Source organism: Cryptomeria japonica, chromosome 10 (assembly GCF_030272615.1).
Source record: "Cryptomeria japonica chromosome 10, Sugi_1.0, whole genome shotgun sequence".
Classification (NCBI taxonomy): Eukaryota; Viridiplantae; Streptophyta; class Pinopsida; order Cupressales; family Cupressaceae; genus Cryptomeria; species Cryptomeria japonica.
This window is the reverse complement of record NC_081414.1, coordinates 789371470-789393809: the sequence shown is the minus strand read 5'-3', so window position 1 is coordinate 789393809 and position 22340 is coordinate 789371470. Positions and strand designations below refer to the sequence as shown.

Sequence of the window (22340 nt, the reverse complement as noted above, 5' to 3'; positions counted from 1 at the left end):
AAGAGTCCTATTGCCTGATCAGCCTTCTAACCTAGTGGTTATATTCATGCATGGGGAGCCTGAGAGTTCTTCTGGTTTGGAATGGCTAGGAGAAGAAGGGGACTCCGATACTAAGGAGGAGGATACTGAGACTAGCCTCTAAGTCCTTGGAAAGGCGTGACTTTTGCTGGAACTGATAGATGTAAACAAGATAGAGGTCGAGGGCCCACACATTTTGAAATAGTACGAGAAAGACTTAATATAATGATTTTGGTTTTTCTTTATCTAGTCTCTCTTTCCTTTTGGCGTCGAGCTGAAAATAATTAAAATAAATACACACCACACATATGCACATAATCTACACTATTTACATGAAAAAGGGGAAGGACCCTTAATAATAAGGCTTAAGATGCAAACCGTTAAGCGAGATGGAGAGGGAGTCTCCATTCATGTCCTCTAACTCAAAGGAATTGAAACCTTTACATCCTCTGATGCAAAAAGGACCCTACCATAGGCAGTCGAACTTGGTGTACTGACCTCGCTTTGTCGTTCTCTCACTGTACTTTAGAACCAGGTCTCCAAGGGCGAATATAACATCAGAACTCTTTTTACTATCGAACCATCTTTTTATGACCTTTTGCTTATCCTGGAGAGCTATGAAGGTGGCTTCCCTTGCTTCCTCTAACTCCATAATCTCTGCTAGCCTTACAGCCATCGGGCCATTTTCAGCAATATCCATAGATTTTAGCAACTGTAATGCCGGGATTTCCAGAGATAGAGGAAAAAATGCATCTTTCCCGTATACTAGCTTGTATGGGGAACTCTTGAGAATCTGCTTGGGTGTTATGCGGTCGGCCCATAATGCACTCCTCTGATGATGGTGCCACTCCCTCTTATATTTCATGCCTATCCTCTTGATAAGTCAAATCAAGTTCTTGTTAGTAGATTTTGCTAGACCGTTCCCTTGGGGATAATAGTTAGAGGAATTGTGTGATCCACGAGCCAGTGAATGTGCAAGCATTATTAGATATAACAGTTTTTGGGGGACTGTACCGGCAAGTTAGTTCTTCCAGGAAAGATAGCACCTCATTTTCAGATGAATTTCGCAGGGGAACGACTTTAGACCACCTGGTGAAATAGTCTATGGCGGTCAGGATCCATTTATGTCTGGCTAAGCTTGGGGGATTGATCATTTTGACAAAATCAAGTCCCCATTGAGAAAAAGGTTCTTCAACTAACATAGGCCTAAGCGGCATGGCCGCTTTCTTACCCCTCCCCATGTAATATTGGTATTCTTTACATCCTCTTACTAGAGCGTGTACATCCTTGAACATGGATGGCCAAAAGTATGCAGCTTGAGTAATTTTGATCGCAGTTGTTGGGGCAGAGAAATGACCTCCCGAGGGGCCATAGTGAAATTCTTGGAGAATTTTATCAGCTTGGCCTTGATCTACACATCAGAGTAGGACTTCATCAAAATTCCTTTTGAAAAGAATTTCATTTATGAGGCGGAAACCACTGTTTTGGAGTCGATAGAATCTCCTCTTGGCCGGAGGGAGATCTTCAGGAAAGGTCCCTGTCTTCATGAAATTTTTCATTCTGTCAATCAAATTTCTGCTGGGGGTGTTGGGCATAAACATAACCATCTCTTCTGGGATGGTTTCGAAGACACGGGATTCACCATCCTGCACTATATACTCACATAAACCTCTCCCGCGGACTAGCTTTGTGGGCCTGATGTCAACATCATATTCTAGGATCTTGGTGATCCAATTCACTCTTTTTTCTATGATGTCACCCTCCATAATGTATTCTCTTACTGTGGGGTGAGCTACATACACTGTGGTCTTGTTGCAGGCAATGAAATGCCAGAATTTTTTCAGTCCTTTTACGACAGCTAAGGCTTGTTTTTCCACAAAGTTATAGTGGAGCTCATAATCTTTGAGAGTTTTTGAATGGAAGGCGATAGGGTGCTCTCCTCCTTTTTGGGTGTCTTTTTGAGTTAGGACCATGGCAATACTATGCTGAACGAAATAGACATACATTATGAAATCTTTCGACATGTCCGGATTAGATAATACTAGGGCTGAACAGATGGCATGCTTTATTTGGTCGAAGGCATTTTTGGCTTCGGCGGTCCATTTGAAATGTATATCCTTCTTAAGCATAAGGGTGATAGGTCTTATTATCCTAGTGAAGTCGGAAATGAAACAACTGACAATATTAACTTTTCCCAAAAATGATTGCACTCCCTTTTTGTTGACCGGAAGGGGGAGCTCTTTAATAGCCTTGACCCGGTCAGGGTCAAGAGAAATGCCTTCTTTAGAAACTATATGTCCCAGCAACTTCCCTTGGGGAACCCTAAAAATACACTTTTTTGGGTTCAAGGAGATCCCAAATTCTAGGCATTTTTGCAGGACTAACTCGAGATGATCGAAATGATCCTCTTGGTGTTTAGAAAACACGGTTAGGTCATCTAAATATATTAAAATAATCTTATTTATTAGCTCTTTGAAAGCCAAGTCCATGGCCCTTTGGAAAGTGGCCCAAGCATTTGACAAGCCGAAGGGCATCTTTTGATATGCAAACATCCCCCATTTGGTGGTAAAAGTGGTCTTGTGTTGATCCTCCATTTTGACACTTACCTAATTGTATCCTGAGAAACCATCGAGCATAGAAAACATTTTTGATCTAGCTACAATGCTTAATAATTGCTCCATTGACGGCAGGGGATAATGATCCTTGAGCGATGCGCGATTCAGGTCCCGAAAGTCCACATAGAGCCGAATGTCTCCATTCTTTTTCCTCACTGGGACTAGATTGGATACCCATGTACTATGTTTTATAGGATAAATAATCCTTGACTTGATCAGTTTCTTCAACTCCTGAGCCATGAGGGATTCGATCTTAGGATTAACAGGCCTCTATTTTTGTCGGACTAGCTTAGCTTCATTTGTAAGTTCGATGGTGTGTTGAATGACACTAGGATCATAACCTTTTATATCATCATAAGACCAAGCCATGACGCCTTCATATTCGTCATAGTATCGAGCCAATTTCGCCCTGTCTTCAGTAGAAACACCTTTGCCTACTTTGAGGATTCTTCCGCGTCCCACTGACATTTCAGTGTAATCTCCTTTGTTCGCTATGAGCTTCCACTTATCCTTCTGAACATCCTCATGATCAAACAAATTCTCCAAGGTGATCAGACTATTGGGGAGCTTGTTGGATTTTAGCTGGATAATCTGGTTTCGGTAAGCCTCTTTAATCCTAGGTTGCAGGTGATCGGCAAATTCTTCCGAGCTTTGAATAAATAGAGCAATCTTCTCATCGCTTTCAAATACCTGCCAATATGTATTATTATGAGGAATAGCCAGGCGGACCACCATATTGACTACTGAATTGCCAGCTAAGAGGTCTACAGCTAGATCAAAATGAGCCCCTATGGTTGCCATATGATCAGCTTCGGTATTTAGTGTTTCGGGAATGCTGGTGATATTGAAAGCATCAAAACTTTCTATTAAATCCCAGACCCTGGAGCGGTAGGATCTCATATGGATGTTCTTGGTGCTGGATATCCCTCAGACTTGATGTACTAATAATTCGGAATCACCGAAAACTTTAAGCTTCTTGATGCCCATTTTTCTGCCATGTTTAGGCCTTGAATTAGCCCTTCATATTCTGCTTCATTATTCGAACATGCAAACTGTAACCGGAAAGACCTTTGGATCAGATCGCCCACCAGAGGGGTGAGACAAACTCTAGCCCCAGAGCCCATTTTGCATTTGGCGTTGTCAAAGTGTAGGGTCCATAGTGTCGAAGACAGCTGATCTTTGGAGAAGGGATCTTTGGTGAGTTTTGGGATTGGTTGATCCTCTTCAAAAATGCAATAAGTTCCTAGGCCGATGGCATGGTAATTAGAGAAGGGATCAGAGTTTATGAATTCATTTAGGAAGGCTTCTTGTTTGGGTGGGATTTCCCTTGTCACTTCTTCATCTTCTAACAGTTCTACCACCTTTCGCTCATCATGGGTTATAGAGGTGTGAGTAGGCTCGAAATTAATCAAGGCTTGGTCAGCTATATGCTTGGCATGAAGAGGTTCTAAAAGGATCTTCATCTTAGCACTGTGACAGGTACAGAGAATTAGGTGGGACCAATCCAGGGACATATACCCTCCTATTTTAGCAGTGAAGTCTCGGGATAAACAGAGTCCAAAGATGGGAGGGATGTCGATGACCACTACTTCTTGGGATACTGTTATACTTGGACATGCAAATAAGGTCAAAGGGAGGCTTTTGATGAGACCTATCGTCTGGACTTTGTTCCCGTCGAGCTGCATTACCCCTTTACTTAAAGGGTCATACTTAATGTTTAATACTTCAGTAATTTGCTTAGGCATGACCATGGTGCTAGCACCGGAGTCTATGATGGAGTTATGCAAAAGTTTGTTTCCAACTATCAAGGTGAGGTATAAAGGATTTGGTTTAGGTTTACCTTCTCCTTGTGCAGTGGAGGGTGAGCCTTCATTTATCAAAGCAGCAGGGGAGCATGTCTTGTTAACTGCTAAGTGGCAATCCATTCCATTCATCTGAGAGGGTGGTGGAGCTACTGCGACTGTATCCTTTTGATCATAGGACAATGCCTCCCTTAGCTGGCTTTTCTACTCTGGTATACTCAGGAGGTCCCAGAGAGAGACATGGGCTAGAGCTTTCTTCAACTGATCTACTACATCCAACGTTGGGGGCATGGAAACTCTAGGCTCTTTCGATTTGTAAGGGATGACTTCCTTCTCAGGATAGGCGGAACTGATGACTGGTGGTTCCAGAGGGTTGTTTACGAGTATTGACCTTATATTACTAGCATCTTCCCCAGTCAAACGCCTTTTAGAGCGAAGGTTATAGTCTGAATGCACCATAGGGGTCCCATTTTTTGAAGCTCTTTCCTCAATAGTTAGTACTGTATCGTCCTCCTCCATCCATGAAAAAAGTGCATGATCAGGGGCGATTTCCGCTTCTTGTTGTAATGACATTCTTTGCATCTGAACAACATAAGCCGCATTATCCATGCCCGGGGATGTATATGCGGATTCATATGCGGATTCATCTGGTATTATACCTGAGTTCCTTTGTTCCGCAACATTTTGTTGCAGATTACCCCTTGGGCAATTCTTCGGGGTGTGAGCATTGTTGCATGGAAAACATCAAGAATTGGCATCATCTGCCAAATTATTCTGACCCATAGTTAATTCTCTACCGTCGTTCGGGTCGATGGCCTGTAATGGATTAGGGACGGGGACTATTTGGCCATTTAGTGAGGTATTTTTTTCAGCCCGATAATTAGGATGTTGATAGGGGGGTCTGTTTCCTTGGAAATTTTGCTGAAAAGGAGGTTTAGTAGGAGAGACCTGAGCCCTTTTTAGGTTGATGATTTCATTAGAGAAAGATCTTAAGAGATTTTTCATATCATTGACCTCAGCAGCTAGAGAGGCGGAATGGACAGTATTTTGAGGAGTGGGGAACGAATACATAGACTGTGGAGTAGAAGTGCTCGGGGCAGCTTCCTCCATTACTTGGGTAGACATTTCGGGGAATACTAGCATTGTAGGGCGAGCTGCGAGCTTTCCAGCGTCGATAAGGTTATTTTCAGCTTGAACTGCTAAGTCGAAAGCTTGTGGAAGAGTGTTACCCCCTAAGGATTGGATCATTACTGATATATCAGAATTGAAAGCTTTTAGATAAAATACGAAGGCCATATCTGCCGAAGGGCGGGCGGACAGTGGTACCCTTTTCCAGGTTCGTTGGAATCTCAGGTTGAAATCAGTTAAGGCCTCCGTGGGAGCTCTTTTGATCGTAATGAGTTGGTGCATGAGGGATGATCTATCAGCTTTGTCTGAGAATCTCTGAAAGAAGCGATCTTCCAACTGATCCCAGTCCCCTATGGTACTAGGGCCTAGAGATCTAAACCAGTCCAGAGCTTTTCCTTTGGAAGAAGCTACGAGCAACTACAAAGCCACGTTTTGCTCGATGATGCCATGTATAGTACAAACAGTAGCTATGTCCTGTAGATGTTCTCCAGGGATTTTTTGACATTCTCTCATGAATTTGGGAGCAGCTTTTAGTGCGGCTGTCGGAATGGCTCCCCAAACTACGGGTGGAACTGGAGGGAGGAGAGGGAAATTTTGGGGGGGAATTTGGGCCATTGCAGGGTATATGATGGTGGGGGAACCTTGTGGAAGTGAAATGAAGGTGGAATAGACGGTCACCAATGGAGGGAAAAGAAGATGGGGATTTATGCCCGTTTGACTCCTGGTGATGGGCCTATGACTCATAAACTAGCTGGGATGTGTTTTTTTTTTTATTTTAAAGGTAATGGTCCCACCGGGCATGCCAGAAAAAGAACTATTGACTCTAAATTTTGCTTTGGGGACGAACAACCTTATGGGAAATTCAGTGTCGGGGGACCGACTCATGCAAAGAAACACTGAATGACCTCCGGAGTTGAGAAGTCGGCTCTTCCTTGAGTTTTGAGGAAAGGGAGAGGAAAAAAATACTTTTTAAGAAAATGAGATGCTAAATACTTAGGCGATGCGCTATATCATTAATAGGAAATGAACCAACAAAAATCAAAGAACACTTGCAACTTCTATAAGCATCTGAGCCAAAGACGTAATCAAAACAACAACCAAATTTGCCTGAAAACATAAGGGACACATTCATCACGCATTCACTAGATAACAAGTATAGAAAAAAATAGTTTAATTAGTGAAGTCTTAGACAAAATATTCCCAAAGTCTCTCAAAATTTTCAACAACAATAGCACAGAAAACACTATAAACAGTAAGCCAAGAAAGACATCATAAAGGCCATAGGCACAATCTAAATGATCTTCTTATAGCAAATCCCAAATAGTTTTTTAAGGCTGGAAATGAAAGAAAACTCCTACTTAGCAAATTAGACCGTTCTTCTTCTTTTGTAAAAATATCCCTTTTTTGCGACAGAGAAAATCCCCCCTTAAATACACCACTGCTTCTAGAAACAGCTCCCCTAAAAATCCAAAACTTGCACAACCTCCTTGGAACAGAAAAACATGGCATGTCACAATAGAGGCCGCACCCAGCAAAAAAAATTCCTTTAACAGCCTAGAGGTTACCCAGAATTGAATTGATTTTGTCAGAAGAGAAAGGACTGCAGAAAAGGGGGACCCCTGCAAGGAAACCACTTGCAAACTATGCAAACGAGTGGGCCCGCCCAGAAGAATAGTAACTGAGCATTTCCATTTGTCACCCTCGTGCTGCTTCAAAAATGAGACACCAAAGAAGAACTGAGGGAGCAACGTCAGGCCACCAAGTGTCACACACACTCATCCCTGCTGGGTAAAGAGAAAAACAACAATCACAATCGGGTCTGCCAAGAACTTACATTAGAGAAAATAAAGGTGAACAATAACCAAAAACATTCTTACATATCAAATAATAAAATTGTTATTTACTAGACATTGCATGGTTTATTTTCTTTTAGGTTTACATGTTAAAACTTACTTTTATATTTTCTAGTCCCATCCAATTATTATATATACATTGTATGCAACCAATTAGAGGAAATACATTAGGATTAAAAAAATTATATTTAAATTTCAAGAAATAATATAGGCTTCATAGATCCTCATCATATTATTCCTAGATAGATCTAAATTGTGTTATATGATTATGCCTAAATTTGATAGAACTACAAACTTCTATTGCACAAGTAAAGTAGTTTAATATCACTTTCCATATATGTGCCTTCATGTAGTTTAAGGGCTCATTTTAATGTACTCAACACGTCTTCCAAGTAGTATGCATTAATACTAGTTTCAGGTGACCTCTAAACTAATCACTTTAAGAGCTTTCACGTATAAATTAATATTGAATTTAGGTAAATAATGAAACCAAATAGTTTGTAAAACTTATTCAATGATTTATTAGAGATCATTTCCATGAGTTATAGGTTCTTGCATAAATGTGAATTATGACGTAATTCACACACATAAATATCATGTCTAAACAAACAAATATAAACTAATTAGAGAATACATAGACTTACAAGTCATCAAAGAAACATAAAAATCAACATCCTTAAGAAATGCATTTGACACTTAAATAAAGACTAAATTTGAAAAAAATAAAACCTAAGCATTAATATAACTAGATTAATTTAATTTTAGCATTCCACTTTCTACCTATTGTTATTGGTCTTGATGTTAGATTTATAGGTCAAGGAAAAAGTGTACATAGTTTGCACATGAGGTTTAAAGCTAGACAAAATGTACATAGTTGGATTCATAGATCAAAGAAAATGAATAAAATATAGAATATTGATGCATTGATTGAAGAGGCTTAAATAAAATACTTTTTCAAAAAATTTCAAGCTACTTGTACTTATTTGATTGATTCATTTAATTTATCAAGCATTGAAATTTTGTGATTTTACTTGGGTCAATACGAAATCACTTAATCTAGGTTTTAATTGATTGTTATTTGGTTCCATTTCTTTAGTGAACCTATATCATTTTATATAATTATATCTATATACTTCCTTGTACATTTTGGTGAAATTAACATGAAGTGAATTACACTAGATTTATTAACAATTTATGAATTAATGCTAGTTTTAATTGCTTATTTCTTTAGTTTTATAGTTGAACTATTTATTGCATGCACACAAATTATCTAGAGAAATTTACATGTTAGACCACTTGTTTAGTTGTTAAGTTTAAATTTAATGTACATGATATTTCTATTCTCTATATTAAAGCAAGAACCTCATTGCTCCTTGTAACAAGCACCCCTCGGTTGCTACTATTTTTTAATTTATTCATAGGTACCAACTTAATTGACCAAGATTCTTTTTCTATTCTTAAAAGTGTTGACTTCATAATTTCTTCAATCGTCATAGAGGTCACAACTCTATGTATTCAGTTATTCCTATACTCAAGGTGGTAAGCTCTTCAAATCAAAATCCCCATTAGACTTAGACCTAAGCCTCGAGGGTTCATTCTAGATGACCCCTCCTACATATGCCTTCGAGGGAAGTCAGAGACTTCATAGTTAACAATTGAATTTAAGGGAGTTCATTCCCTCCTCTCATATGAGATCTTTGATATCTATTTAAACCATGACTATATTTACAAATAGCCCAACAATACTAAATCAATATCTATTTGCCTTCATGTAATGTACGTACATACACAATTACACAATGGGTCACATCCTTACGAAAATTCCCACCATAGAGAGTGACTTGAGAAATTCCCATAACACATGGTGACTAGCTCATATATATCACACACATGATGACTAGCTCTAGCTTACATGACATATATACAGTGACTAGCTCTATCATACATCACATAATCATAAGTCTTAGCTTCAATATACACCTCTTGTATATAGTGACTAGCTTTAGTAAGCATCACATGTACAGGTACTAACTAGCATTTACATAGTGAGGAATCAAAATATCCATAATGGGTAGCTACCAATTACCCATAGTGAATCTCAGTTAAAAGGATTGTTGGTGCACTGGACACTACACCATGGGACAAATTATTTTTCCAAGTCTTTTGCACCAACGAGAAATTGTGAATAGGATTTGATGTATCCCATACTATACCAAGGGACTATCCTCATCCTAACAAAGGAAGTATACCATTTTCACACGAAGATATGCCAAAAGTTATACAATGAGATTGGTCAAATCATTACCTACCCATACTTCATTAGAAAAATTATCTTCCTTGCAATCCATTAGATGACTAAGCAACAAGGACATCCATTAATGGCATGCAACTAGCCCCTAGGCCTACATGCTCTTGGCAGATTTTTCCCAATACCCTAGATCAATGTGGGGTACCCCTTGCCTACATAAAAATGGCAGTAACCATCCACTAAATAGAAGATACAAATGACAATCTAACAACATAGTACGCTCCTTGACTAGTGTCAATCTCAAGTAGATAAGCTTATCTTATTCAAGCCATAGGATTTATTCTTAGATGATTAGCTTAGTGTCTATGTGCTAGAGGACTATAACCCTCTACCTATGCACTCATAGGATCCAAACTTTATCCATTATCATAAAATTCATACTTGTAATTGCCTTAGCACTATAACTGGAAGATGGGTTCCTATTTTAGAACAAAGATCATAATTGGCTGATCTAGGAGTATATGCACAAAGTCTTATAGGTGTAAGATTAAATTAGAAAAATACACAAGATCACTTGGATCCAACATAATATTGTGTCTACTCAATAGATAAAAAAACTGACTATAAGGTAGTCGACCATTCACTTCCTTCAACTCTCTATTCAAGAGAAAGTTATGATTAATGTACGAGATTTAAATTTTCCTTATTCTTTCACAATCTTCTAATGCTTATTTTGGCCTCATCTGAAGATTACTAAAGAGGAAATCTTGACAAGTTAGGAATAGCCTTGAACCTTGGATTTATTCCCCCTAGACCCTACCCTATGGACTTGAGTTCATACAGGTATCCTTCACCCAAGGATTGCCTACATTCTTACTTCAAAAATGGATTAAGTCACATGTAGTTCTCCTTACAAGGTTTATGAATGAAGACCTACACACATGTTCCTGAGGTTTAATAATATTGTGTTTCGAGCTAGGCCTACAACTTAACACAAATTATCTTAGTTCACACTAACTCATAGGGAAGTAGCTCCGTTTGAAATACATATAATATGTTCTATAGTAAGGTTCTTAGATTGAAGGGGTCAATATAATTATTTAACCCAATAACCAAATACCATTCTAAAATTATATAATGTCTTATTATTTAATTAGGAAAGGAAGATATAATAAAATTAATTGAGCTTCCTACACCTTTTGCCACTACAATAGGTTTCTCCAATACTTAGTTGACCAATATGATTATGTCTAATAATTTTCCAACTTGATTAGTTTATTAGTCACATATACCCCAATGTAGGAGTACATAACCATTTAGATTTTTCTACAAGGGATAAAATGCAACTTCATACTCTTGTGGTAATATAGTTCCTTGACAATAAAATATTCACAATAACCTCCTATAATTTGATTATGATATTCATAGTTAACAATATCATATCAATAGATGCTACACTTTATGATTGCAAATAGTTTCTCTCTCAACTCAATCTCATCAAATTAGATATTGATTTCCCTTCATTCATTTATGAGACAATCTAGTAAAAGTCCCTTAATTCATCAAATACTTTAAGTGATACTTAAAGGGTCTATAGACATAATGCTCTCATAGAAAAACCTACATCCTGAATTTGAAGTAAATTATCGAATGTATGAACTTGTAATATTAAGATATGATCAATATGATGTTGTGCTAATGTCATTGGAATAATTTAGCATTATATACATTACCATGCCTTCACAATACAAACTCATGCATAGTATGCCTTTAATGAGGACATACAACTTGGTTTATTCTACACTTTTATGCCCCCTTTTCTGTATAACAACTTAACATAATTGCTTATGTTGCCTTCCCTTTGTCTGCATGAAAGTTGAAGTTTTTAACAAGAAATAATTTACTTGAAATATTAATCCATAATCATGTAAGAATAGCATATTTTAGATCAATAAATTCTTTTAATAACCAATGTTCTTTACTAGGCCAACCCATATGATAAATTTTCATGTAAATACTTTTAAATTTTACTAACAAATCCTTTATACTCATTATCCTTCATATCATTCCTTATGATTAATGTTTTCATACATGTATGGATTGATCCTTGAATGGACCCACAATATTATCATTAATTTTAACTACGTTGTATCTAAAATAATTAAGGCCCCAACAAACTTAGAGTCTAGAATATGAAATTAAATGGATAGTTCATGAAGGTATGATAAATTCAATGACTATTAAATATGAAAATTAAATATCTATTTTCATGCTAATTTTAGATTTTAATTTTATAAATTAGTTTTATGAGAGGATAACATTAAAAGTGTGCTCCCCTAATCTTGATATTTTAGACTCTTTAGGAAACTTAAATTAAAAGAACTTAAATTAAAAGAAATAAATATAAGGCACACATAGCAAAGAATTTAATGACCATTTTGATTCCCAATTTCAATTTATCAAAAATATATAAAATTATAATGATTATGATAATAAGGCTTATATATCTCCTTCATCATGTCAACATTAAATAGATTATCAACTATCCTTCAAATCTTATATTTCTAACAAAATACTAATTAAGTTTGGTTATGACTAGTTTATTTTATAGAAAACATAGAACATGTTGGACAAGCTATTAGTAGTCACATTAGAAAGCTTACGTGACCAAGTAGCTTTCTTGTTTCTCTTATACTCTTCAAATATTCTTGGTCCTGCAACTCATATTATTCTCTTCACTCCTTTCAAAAGATATATTGTATTCTGCAAGATGGAGGCCCCTGTTTACACAAGATCTCTCTCTCTCTCTCTCTCTCTCTCTCTCTCTCTCTCTCTCTCTCTCTCTCTCTCTCTCTCTCTCTCTCTCTCTCTCTCTTAATTCCTTCTTTGAAGTCTATTAGTATTCTCTCTCCATTTACTGCCTCCTATTCAAACCCTCTTGTTTTATGGTCTTGATTCTATCATGAACTGTTTTGGAGCTCTTATTGTAGTACAAGTAGGTATGATGCCGAGGAAGGTTGTGGAATCTAGCTTGTACTCACCAATTATTTTTTCTTGAATGTTTCTATTTCCCTTTTTTTGCAACCCTTGTAATTCACAAGGCAAAATTTTTTTGAGGCACTTCACCCAACCTAGACATGTCTCCTTGCTTGCAATGCCTTTTCATCTTACCTCCTATTCCCTCTTCACTTTACATCTTTTTTTATTTTATTCCCCCATAAACTACTACATTCTCCTCTGTTTTGTTTATCTCTTTCTTCCCTATAAGTTGACCCTGTCTCCCTCTCTCTCACCATTATTTGTGTCTTTATCTTCCTTGCCCATTGCATATTCCTCAAGGTTTCTAAAGCCTATTCATCAAATACAATTTTGTTCATATCCTACAATTATTTGATTCCATGAGATGAAATTTCTTTTAGATGTCGTGTCAAAAAAATTTATGTGCTTTAACTATGCTCCCACATTCTACATACGGGTCTACTGGATCAACTGCAACTACCAAATTTTTCTTATTTTCTTCTTAATTCCTTGATGGACATTCATAACTTATTCAAGACATACTCAACACTCTCATTTCTTCATAGTTAGAGAGGATGTTTCCATCGACTATGGGATTTAGTCTCTTTTACACCTACCAGAAATTCATTTTGCATTATGCCTAGTATCAATGCTTCTAGCACAAGCCATCAATGTGTAGAGGGGCACTATATTGCCTTAATGACAAGGTGGAAAATTTTTTATCCATGGCATTAAATCCCTCTCTCTCTCCACCTACATGCCCATACCTTTGTCCTTTTATTTTAAAAACCAAAAATTTCCTTTATTTTATTGTTTATTTCTTCTCTTGTTGCTTGATCAAGAGGGATGCTACACTTCTTCAAGTACATCATGGTAGATGCACCAATTCCACCTATGCAAATATTTAAATGGAATAATAATGATATTGAGAAGTTAAAATTTTATATGGATAATGGCACCAATATAGGGATAAATAAGGACACTTGTAATTCCATATTCTAAAGAGTAGAAAAAATTAGAGATAAACTTCAAGACACAAGTGCATATTCTCTTTGTAGCATAGCTACTATTCTTTCCCTTATGTGACAAGAAGTTTGTGGTGGTACTTCCCTTTCTCATATTTAGGGTTTGGTGACCAAAGAAATCATTAAATCCAATTATTTTCCATGCTATCAGAATAAACCTAAGGTGAAGGCATACTAGGTTACCAAATGTGTAAATAGTTTACTAGTTGCTTAGATCCACCCTTGATTTTTTTTATGCCATGGTCATTATCCAAATAACGATCAAATTTCCTTATATTTTGCACAATATTTTTATGAATAAAGGTTCATTTGGGCAAAAAATTTAACTATTGTGACCTTATAGGACATCTTGGTCAAAGACATGGTAGGGTTGTTGATAGGGACCATTATCGTCAAGTAGATCATGTAGCCCAATATATAAGGAATTTTTTGGCGAGAGGTTGTCTACTATATCCTAAACCCTTACCCACTTAGCAAACTAGGTTGTCATTACTTCCCAAAGGGAAGAAACTAGAAGTGTCGATGATATTGTAGTTGTAACCACTAGGATAACTAGTGATTATGTGGGTAGTATTTGATAAGAAATCCATGATTGAGACCTTGATTAACAACATAGTGCAATAGTACTTATCTTGATCCTTATGCTATGGATGACATCCCTACATAAAAAATCTTGGACATTATTACAAGAGATATGGCATAGAGTAATTTGACATGTTTGGTTGAGGACCTATTCGAGGCATATGCCTTTATTTTATTAGAGATTGGGATTTCTATCGATAGGGTTAGAGGCCATCTAGCTACATCATTTCATCTGCATTAAGTATCACAACATTCTCATCATCATAGGCCCAACACTAGTGCACATCAAGATCCATTTATGGATCATTCAGTCACTATAGAGGTAGATGCACAAGCTACTCTTCCTTAAGTGAGTGCTAGATATCATTATATGTCTGGGGGCTTACATTCAGTTGACTTGGACAAGATGTAGTCTATAGTTCATAAAGATTTATTTTCTGGGTTGATATATTTTTGTTTATTAATGGTATTTTTATCCAAATTTCCAAATATTTCACAAAGTCCTTTTATGCAATTTACTTGACCAATTACTTTATTACCATCACTTTCTTCTCTTTTCTTTTAAAATACTTGATAGTAGAAATCCATTTCAATATGATGCCGACAACAATAAGTTTCAAAATATTTGTTTATTTTTACATAATATGGTTTTAACCTTTCAAACATTGTTTTCTCGGTCTTTATATGAGGATTCAAATTATGAAATTTCACATACATCTCATTTTTTGTTATATCAAGCCAATTTTTTAATGATGTTCATAATCATTAGGTCTAATCCTATATCTGATAACATCTCTACGATTTGATGATGGGCAGGTATGATCATTCCAAAAAGTTGAGGTCAAGTTCCTAACAACATCTTCAATAATTTCAAAATGGGGATATCCACACCTAATTGCCCAATTTCCTTACAAATTATCATCCATACCCTTCTCCTTTTCACATATTTTGTTAATGTCTTTCTACTAAAAATAGTTTAAATTTAAGGTAAAAATATTTTCCTTTTTCAGTATATTTTTTAATTAAAATAGATGTCGACATCACTCTTCTTGAAATGAACTTCTCTTTTAATCAAAAGCCTTTCCCAACCTAGAATCTAAACCTTTCTTAACATTTTTAACAATATCATTTTTTAGGGGTGAAGCTTTCCTCTTTTTCAATGTTGAATCTACACCCAACTATTATAATGTCTCTTTGAACTCTTTACAAAGAAGTAAAATTGATAATAGTTGGGCTTGTTCAAATGTATTAGGATTATTGAAATAACCATTGATCATTTCCTTTATAGGTTTACTCATTGACTTCATACTAGTATATCTAGGTTCCTCAACATAAGATTTCTATTTATCCATATCCATTTGAACTAAATGATCTGAATTCCTATAGTAATTTTTTTTTCTTCACCTCTTTAGCTAGATTCATATGCTCAATTTTTGTGGTAGAAAGAAGCAACACAAAATCTTTTCCAACATCAACATCAACCTCATTTTCTTTAGTATCTAAATTAAGCTCCACTTATAATTTTGTTTCTATATGTTCATCCCCTACACACAAAATCAATGCTTGCATAATATTTAAGAGAAAAAATCACAAGAAAAAAACATATCACTCATGAAGAAAATTGTACCAATTTAACCAATACCATTTTTCTCCCATTACATCAATTGTATAGAATCAAAGAACTTACAATTACATCATGATTTACCACATTGTAACTCAACTAAAATCTCTTAAAGAGATATATATACATGTGGCATAGACTATTCACATGTTCATAAAAACAAAGATCCAACCATCCTCTAGTAATAGAAAAAAATTATCAAAGAACTCTCACTCCTTCCATGGTCCAAAAATTAAGAGCTCCCCATGACACTAATATCCATCACAGGTGAAAACCCCACAACATTAACAAATTTTGACCCAACACAAAATGAATTTTATTTAAACATGACCCATGACCATCACATGATGAAATATCTTAAGAAAAATTCACCATGCATGAAGTCCTAATATACACATGATGAAGTCCTAATTAGCAAACCTTTAAAGTCCTAATGCACATGTGATTAAATAATACACATTATGTCCAACAAATTTGAACCTAGTAAATAATAATATATGGTCACATTTTTAACTAGTACAAGTATGAAACTTATGGTTGAATAATAAAATATAATCTACTTAATGTGCAAACCTATGAAGTCGTAATACACAATCAATTGAAACAAATTATATAAATGACAAGTTATTCAAATGATGCCCAAAAAATTCACCTAGTAAATAATAACATATTGAACATGTTCAACTAGTCCTAAGAGATATAGGTAGTTCAACATATAGTTCAATTTATTGTGCAAACTTATGAAGTCCTAATGCACATGATTGAAATTGATATATATAAACTACAAGTTTAAATGATGTGCAACAAATTTGAACCTAGTAAATAATGATATTTGGTCACATGTTCAACTAGTACAAGTATGAAACTTATGATTAAATAATACAAGTATGATCTACTTAATGTGCAAACCTATGAGGTCCTAATACACATTTAATTGAAATAAATATAAATTACAAGTTGTTCAAATGATGTCCAACAAATTTACCTAGTAAATAATAATATATGGTCAAGAACATGTTCAACTAGTAGGAGATATTAGCAACAACATATATAGTTCAACTCAATGTGCAAACTTATAAAGTACCACTACCCATGATTGAAAGAAATATATTTATTAGAAGTTGAAATGATGTCAAACAAATTTACCTAGTAAATAATAATATATAGTCACATGTTCAACTAGTAGGAGATATTATTGATAGCAAATAGTTGAACAACTTAATATGAAAACTTATGAACTTCTCCTAATACACATGATTGAAAGAAATAGATTTATTAGTGTTCTTATAATTAAGGCATTTTATCTTGTTTTATTATTTAATAGGTCCTAATTACACTTTACTCAAGCTCACTTAGGAAATCTCATATAGGAGTAGTTGGAGCATTTCCACTTTAGGTGGACTTATTATGTTATTAGTGTATCATATCCACTTATAGTGTCCATGCACTTTTTCACCTTTAGTGGGTGATCCATATTTTGTGGTATTATCACACTCTCTCTTTTTTCACTTTAGGTTGGATGATATCTTTTAACTCCCTTATCATCTCATGAGACAACAAAACTTGTCACTATCTCATTCATTAACCTTGGCCATATATACAAGTGAGTCTCCTATGTACATTAGTCTTTCTTATTGCATCATTGATAAAAATACAATTTGTTCGTGACTCTATTGTTCTCTCTTGTTATTGTGCCATTCAATAGGCCTCTAGATCTTGGGTGGTTATCTCAATAACCAATTCTTACATGGTATCCAAGGCTAAGGGTGACTTTGATAGTCATTTTATTTTGCAGAGATATTTGTTATGGGTTTAGAGCGGCCAATTTTTCACTACTGGATTGGTGGTTACTTTGGCCCTCATAATTGGTTTCGCTCTTTGGGAACTTCCTTTATTGCTTGGTGAGCGGTTACTTTGTAAGGCTCATGTTGTTCATAACTTTATTTGTCTGGTTCATTCTCTCACAATTGTGGTTGGTAGGGATCAACATATTTGTAATCAGTAGGTTTCAACTTGTTGAGCAAGGGATTTCATTTGATCACCAGTTCAATCATTCCACATCAACCCATATTGAATATGTTGTACAAGCATATAGATGGTATCTCCTAATTAGCCAAGTCTCTTCATTATTGAGTGGTCACTGCCTATTTTATAGCTATTGGCTCCCATGTATGGGGTGGGCTCTTTGATTAAGTGAATTGAGGGGTGTCTTGTGTGATTGTGTTTCTCTTTCTGTCCTTATGCTCTTTTGATTTTTAGGTATGGTTACTCCTAAATTTCCACTTCTAACTCCACCATAATCATGCAACCTAGAAAATACATGCATGGAGTAAGCTCATTCCAAAAAGATTAACTCATTAACATTTATAGAACAATTTTAGAACCATCAGATGCTAACTTAAAAATGGATTAGCTCATATAAAGTATAATGTATCTTGGAACATTAAGGAAATATGTATCAACTGATCTTATCTTTCATATTGATATGTGTAAAATAGTTAAGGATTCTTAGGACACAATTACTCAATTTATGGAAAAATTGATGAGATTAGGGGTAACAAGCTTGATAATGATCTCATAAATTTGGATCCTAAATATTTTAATACAATCCAAGATTATGTCGCTAAGGCAAATGAGCTAAGGGCACAACTCAAGGATTTTGTCATTGAGAAGACGGATGCATAGTTGGTCTTCAACTTGTTGGGGAAACTTCCTTCCGAATATGCAACTTTTGTTTCTAGTTTCCACACTCATTATTTGACAATGGGGTGTTTGTATACTACACCATCCTTCAATTCATTCATTAAGATGTCAATGCTTCAACAAGAAAAGTTGAATAAAATGGTATTCTCAAGTCATCCAAGTCACATGCTTTGGTGGATAATTATGAGAAAGGTTACAATAAGTAGTAGAGTCAAGCAAATCTAAAGTCATAGAAGGATAGAGCACAATCTTCCTCACCTCAACAAAAGGACTCTACATCCTGTCATAGGTGGAAATCATATAAGAAGGAGAAGCTTACTTGTGCATATTGCAAGAAGTTAGGACATGACGAACACCATTGTTACAAGAAGGATATTGATTAATTGAAGAATCTTCTTTGAGAAGAATAGATTTAGTTTGCCTTCTAGAATGTCTACTTTACCTTCTTCTTCAAAACAAGCAACCTTTAATAACAGAAAGAGTCACACTTTTGAAACAAGTAAAGTATAAGCTCTTTGTGCTACTACAGATTTAGGGAGATGGCTTCTAGATTCAGGAGCTTCTCATCATATGGAATCTTAAGTATTATATGATATCTTCATTTGAGCCTTGCAACATGCCACCAATTTTGATGGGAAATCATACACATGAATTTAATGAGGAAGGGATCTATTGATATTAGGGATGAAACCTTCAATGATGTGTTGCATGTACCTCACTTGACAAACAATCTTATTTTCATCTATCAAATTACTTATGGTGTAGCAACGAAGAGTATGGAGTTCACTCTTAATTCAATTATCATTAGAGACTTTGAGGGTAAATCTATCATTGCTAATGGGGCAGTGGATCATGCATCTTGATTGTACTCCTTTTTAGACTATTACTATTGATGAGTTTGATTCTTTTGATGATGATCACACTTCTTGTGTGGATTTATATATCAAAGAGAACTTTGATTACTTAAACTTGGGTGTTCTCACATGTGATTTAATTCTTGATCCTTGGATTTCATCTCTTCTTATTGATATCACATCTATTGTTGCTCCTAATGATTCTTGTGTTGCTACAATTTTGGCTTCTTATGATTTAATGAAATGGGATATACATTATCCTCTAGATATAGTTCCTTGGATGATTACTTAAAAGAAATTGCAACTTTGTTTTTGGAGTCCTACATTGCATATTTGGGAGACATCATTGATTATATACATCTTCTTTTTGTTGGAGATGATCCTTCCTTAATTTTTGCAAGGGAGCACATTGACCCTCTTGTTCAATCTCTACATGATCATTCTCTCAAGTTTGATGTGATTATGGATACTTATGTAAAACATTTAGAGGAGACACTCGAGTCTTTGGATCATGTTCTACATTCATCTTCACTATATTTTGGATTGTCTTTTTTAGTAGTGTAGCCTAGTACACCTGATTTGGAGGGAGAAACTTTTAACATTGACATGGAGACTCATGAGTAGCTTTCAGAGACTCCATACATTTTGAGATTTCTTCCTCCATATTATTTTTAAGATTGGGGAGACTTAAGTAATACACCTTTGGGTTTGTTTCTTCCTAAGGGTAGGAATGTTGTTCAACCCTTGTGGAGTATCTTCTACATCTAGTTTGGAGCATCTACCATTTGTGCATTTTTTATACTGAGGGGTGGTTACTTGGTCTCTCTTCTTCTCTCTGATGGGGGTAATTTTTCCTCACATGGGGTTTTGTCCTTCTCATTCTTCCTTGAGAGTTCTTTTGTGCTCTCATCTCTCTTTTTTGGGGGAGGGGGGTGGGGAGTTTTATACCCACTGGGTTTTCTCCCTTTTCCCCTTTGTGAGAGATTGCATTGCATTTGTACATGGGTGTCTCACATGGCCTAGTTATCAAGACCCATCTTGTATTGTTAGTCTTCATTCCCCTAAGTTACACTTAAGGCAGGTTGTTGGTGTAATTAAGGCATTTTACCTTGGTTTATTGTTTCCTAGGTCCTAATTATACTTACATTTAAGGCATTTTACCTTGGTTTATTGTTGGTGTAATTAAGGCATTTCTTTAGGTAGATTTATCGTGTTATTTGTGTATCATATTTACTTATATAGTGGATGCACTTTACAACATTTTGTGGTATTATCACACTATCACTTTTCCACTCTAGGTAAGATGATATCTTTTCACTCCCTTATCATGTCATGAGACAACAATACTTGCCAATGTCTTATTTAGTCACCATGGATTTATATACAAGGGAGTCTCCTATTTACATTAGTAGATAGCTTATTCCATATTTGATGAGAATGCAATTTGTTCTTGTGTCTATTGTTCTCTCATGTTATTGTATTATTCAATAGGCCTATAGATCTTGGGTTACTATCTCAATAGATAATTTTTACAATTAGAATTTGAAATGATTTGCAACAAATTCAAACCTAGTACTATAGAACCTACCACAATTATCAAGTTAAAGATCTTGGTGGAGATGATATGGCCGCTAGTGACTGCTAAACCACTGGACCCAGTTCTAGAACCAAGAGCAGAAGCTGTAACAAAGGCACCTCTAGATTCATCATGGAGGAGCTTGAGGAAATCAATAGGATTTCCATTCAAAAGAACAAAGATCTAGTGCTCTCTCTAAACTAAGAGATTTTTATTTTGTTTTGACTTGCTTTCTTGCGTTTCCTCTATTTTTGTCTCTTCTTGGGGTTGTTCCCCTATTTTGCAGTTGTTTCTTGTCAAGTTTGTTGCTGGATGGCTATTGTAAAACATTAGGTTTTGGGTCCTTGTAAAACCCATTTATCTTTATCAAAAACAAATTCAAACCTAGTAAATAATAATATATGGTCATATGTTCAACTAGTACAAGTATGAAACATATGTTAAAATAGTACAAGAATGATTTACTTAATGTGGAAACTTATGAAGTCCTATTATACATTCAATTGAAACAAATACAAATTACAAGTTGTTCAAATGATATCCAACAAATTCACCTAGTAAATAATAATACAAGAATAATGAGTATTTTTTCTTTCTTTTTTGGGCAATGTGTGGCCTAAATTAGTCTCATTTACAGTAGTTTTTATTATCAAATTTACAATTGCATTCTGAAAGTGGTTTAAGTAGAATTGGATATTATAATTCATAATTTGTAATTCTATTTCCAATACTAAAATTTATGTTTTTTTTTTGTGCAGTAAGCTTGATGCGTCTCTCAATCTTTAAATATATGTGCTTGATTTTTTTTAGTGTGCTAATACCTTAGTTTCATTTTCATGTCCTTCACATGTAGATCTTGTAGCCATGAGTTTTCCTTGGCCATGATGGTCACCCATACCTGCATGTCAGCATGAGATTGAAGTCTAAAAAGTGAGGATTTCCCTCGACTGACACTGCTTTTTGCAAACTTTAACTACAAACTAACAACAATCTATTTTCCAAATAGTTTTCAAGATGTTATGAAATAATTAAAAAGATTAATTTCAATACTTGGCATATTGAGTGAATGCCTTAAATATTAAAACTTTAAAAATTATATTCCTATTACCTATATTTTTATATACCATGCAAGCTCATGGCTGTGTATATAGAGTTTTTTATTTGGTATTTTACTTGGGAATTTTTTTTAATATTTTATACTATCTTTGATGTGTTTGCCCTATAAATTGTCAAGCTTTTTTAGCTTGAATATCACACGCATTTCCTTGATGTGCCTATAGAGTAATTATTATCTATT

The 22340-nt window shown here is 35.3% G+C and overlaps 1 protein-coding gene across 1 annotated transcript; it reads right to left on the bottom strand.

Annotated features, from left to right (window-relative positions):
- Positions 1-484: 484 nt before the first annotated feature.
- LOC131859262 (uncharacterized) lies at positions 485-883 on the bottom strand. The gene has a single exon (XM_059212854.1). The coding sequence runs from the start codon at positions 881-883 to the stop codon at positions 485-487; it is 399 nt and encodes a 132-aa protein (XP_059068837.1).
- Between the last annotated feature and the right edge of the window lie 21457 nt (positions 884-22340).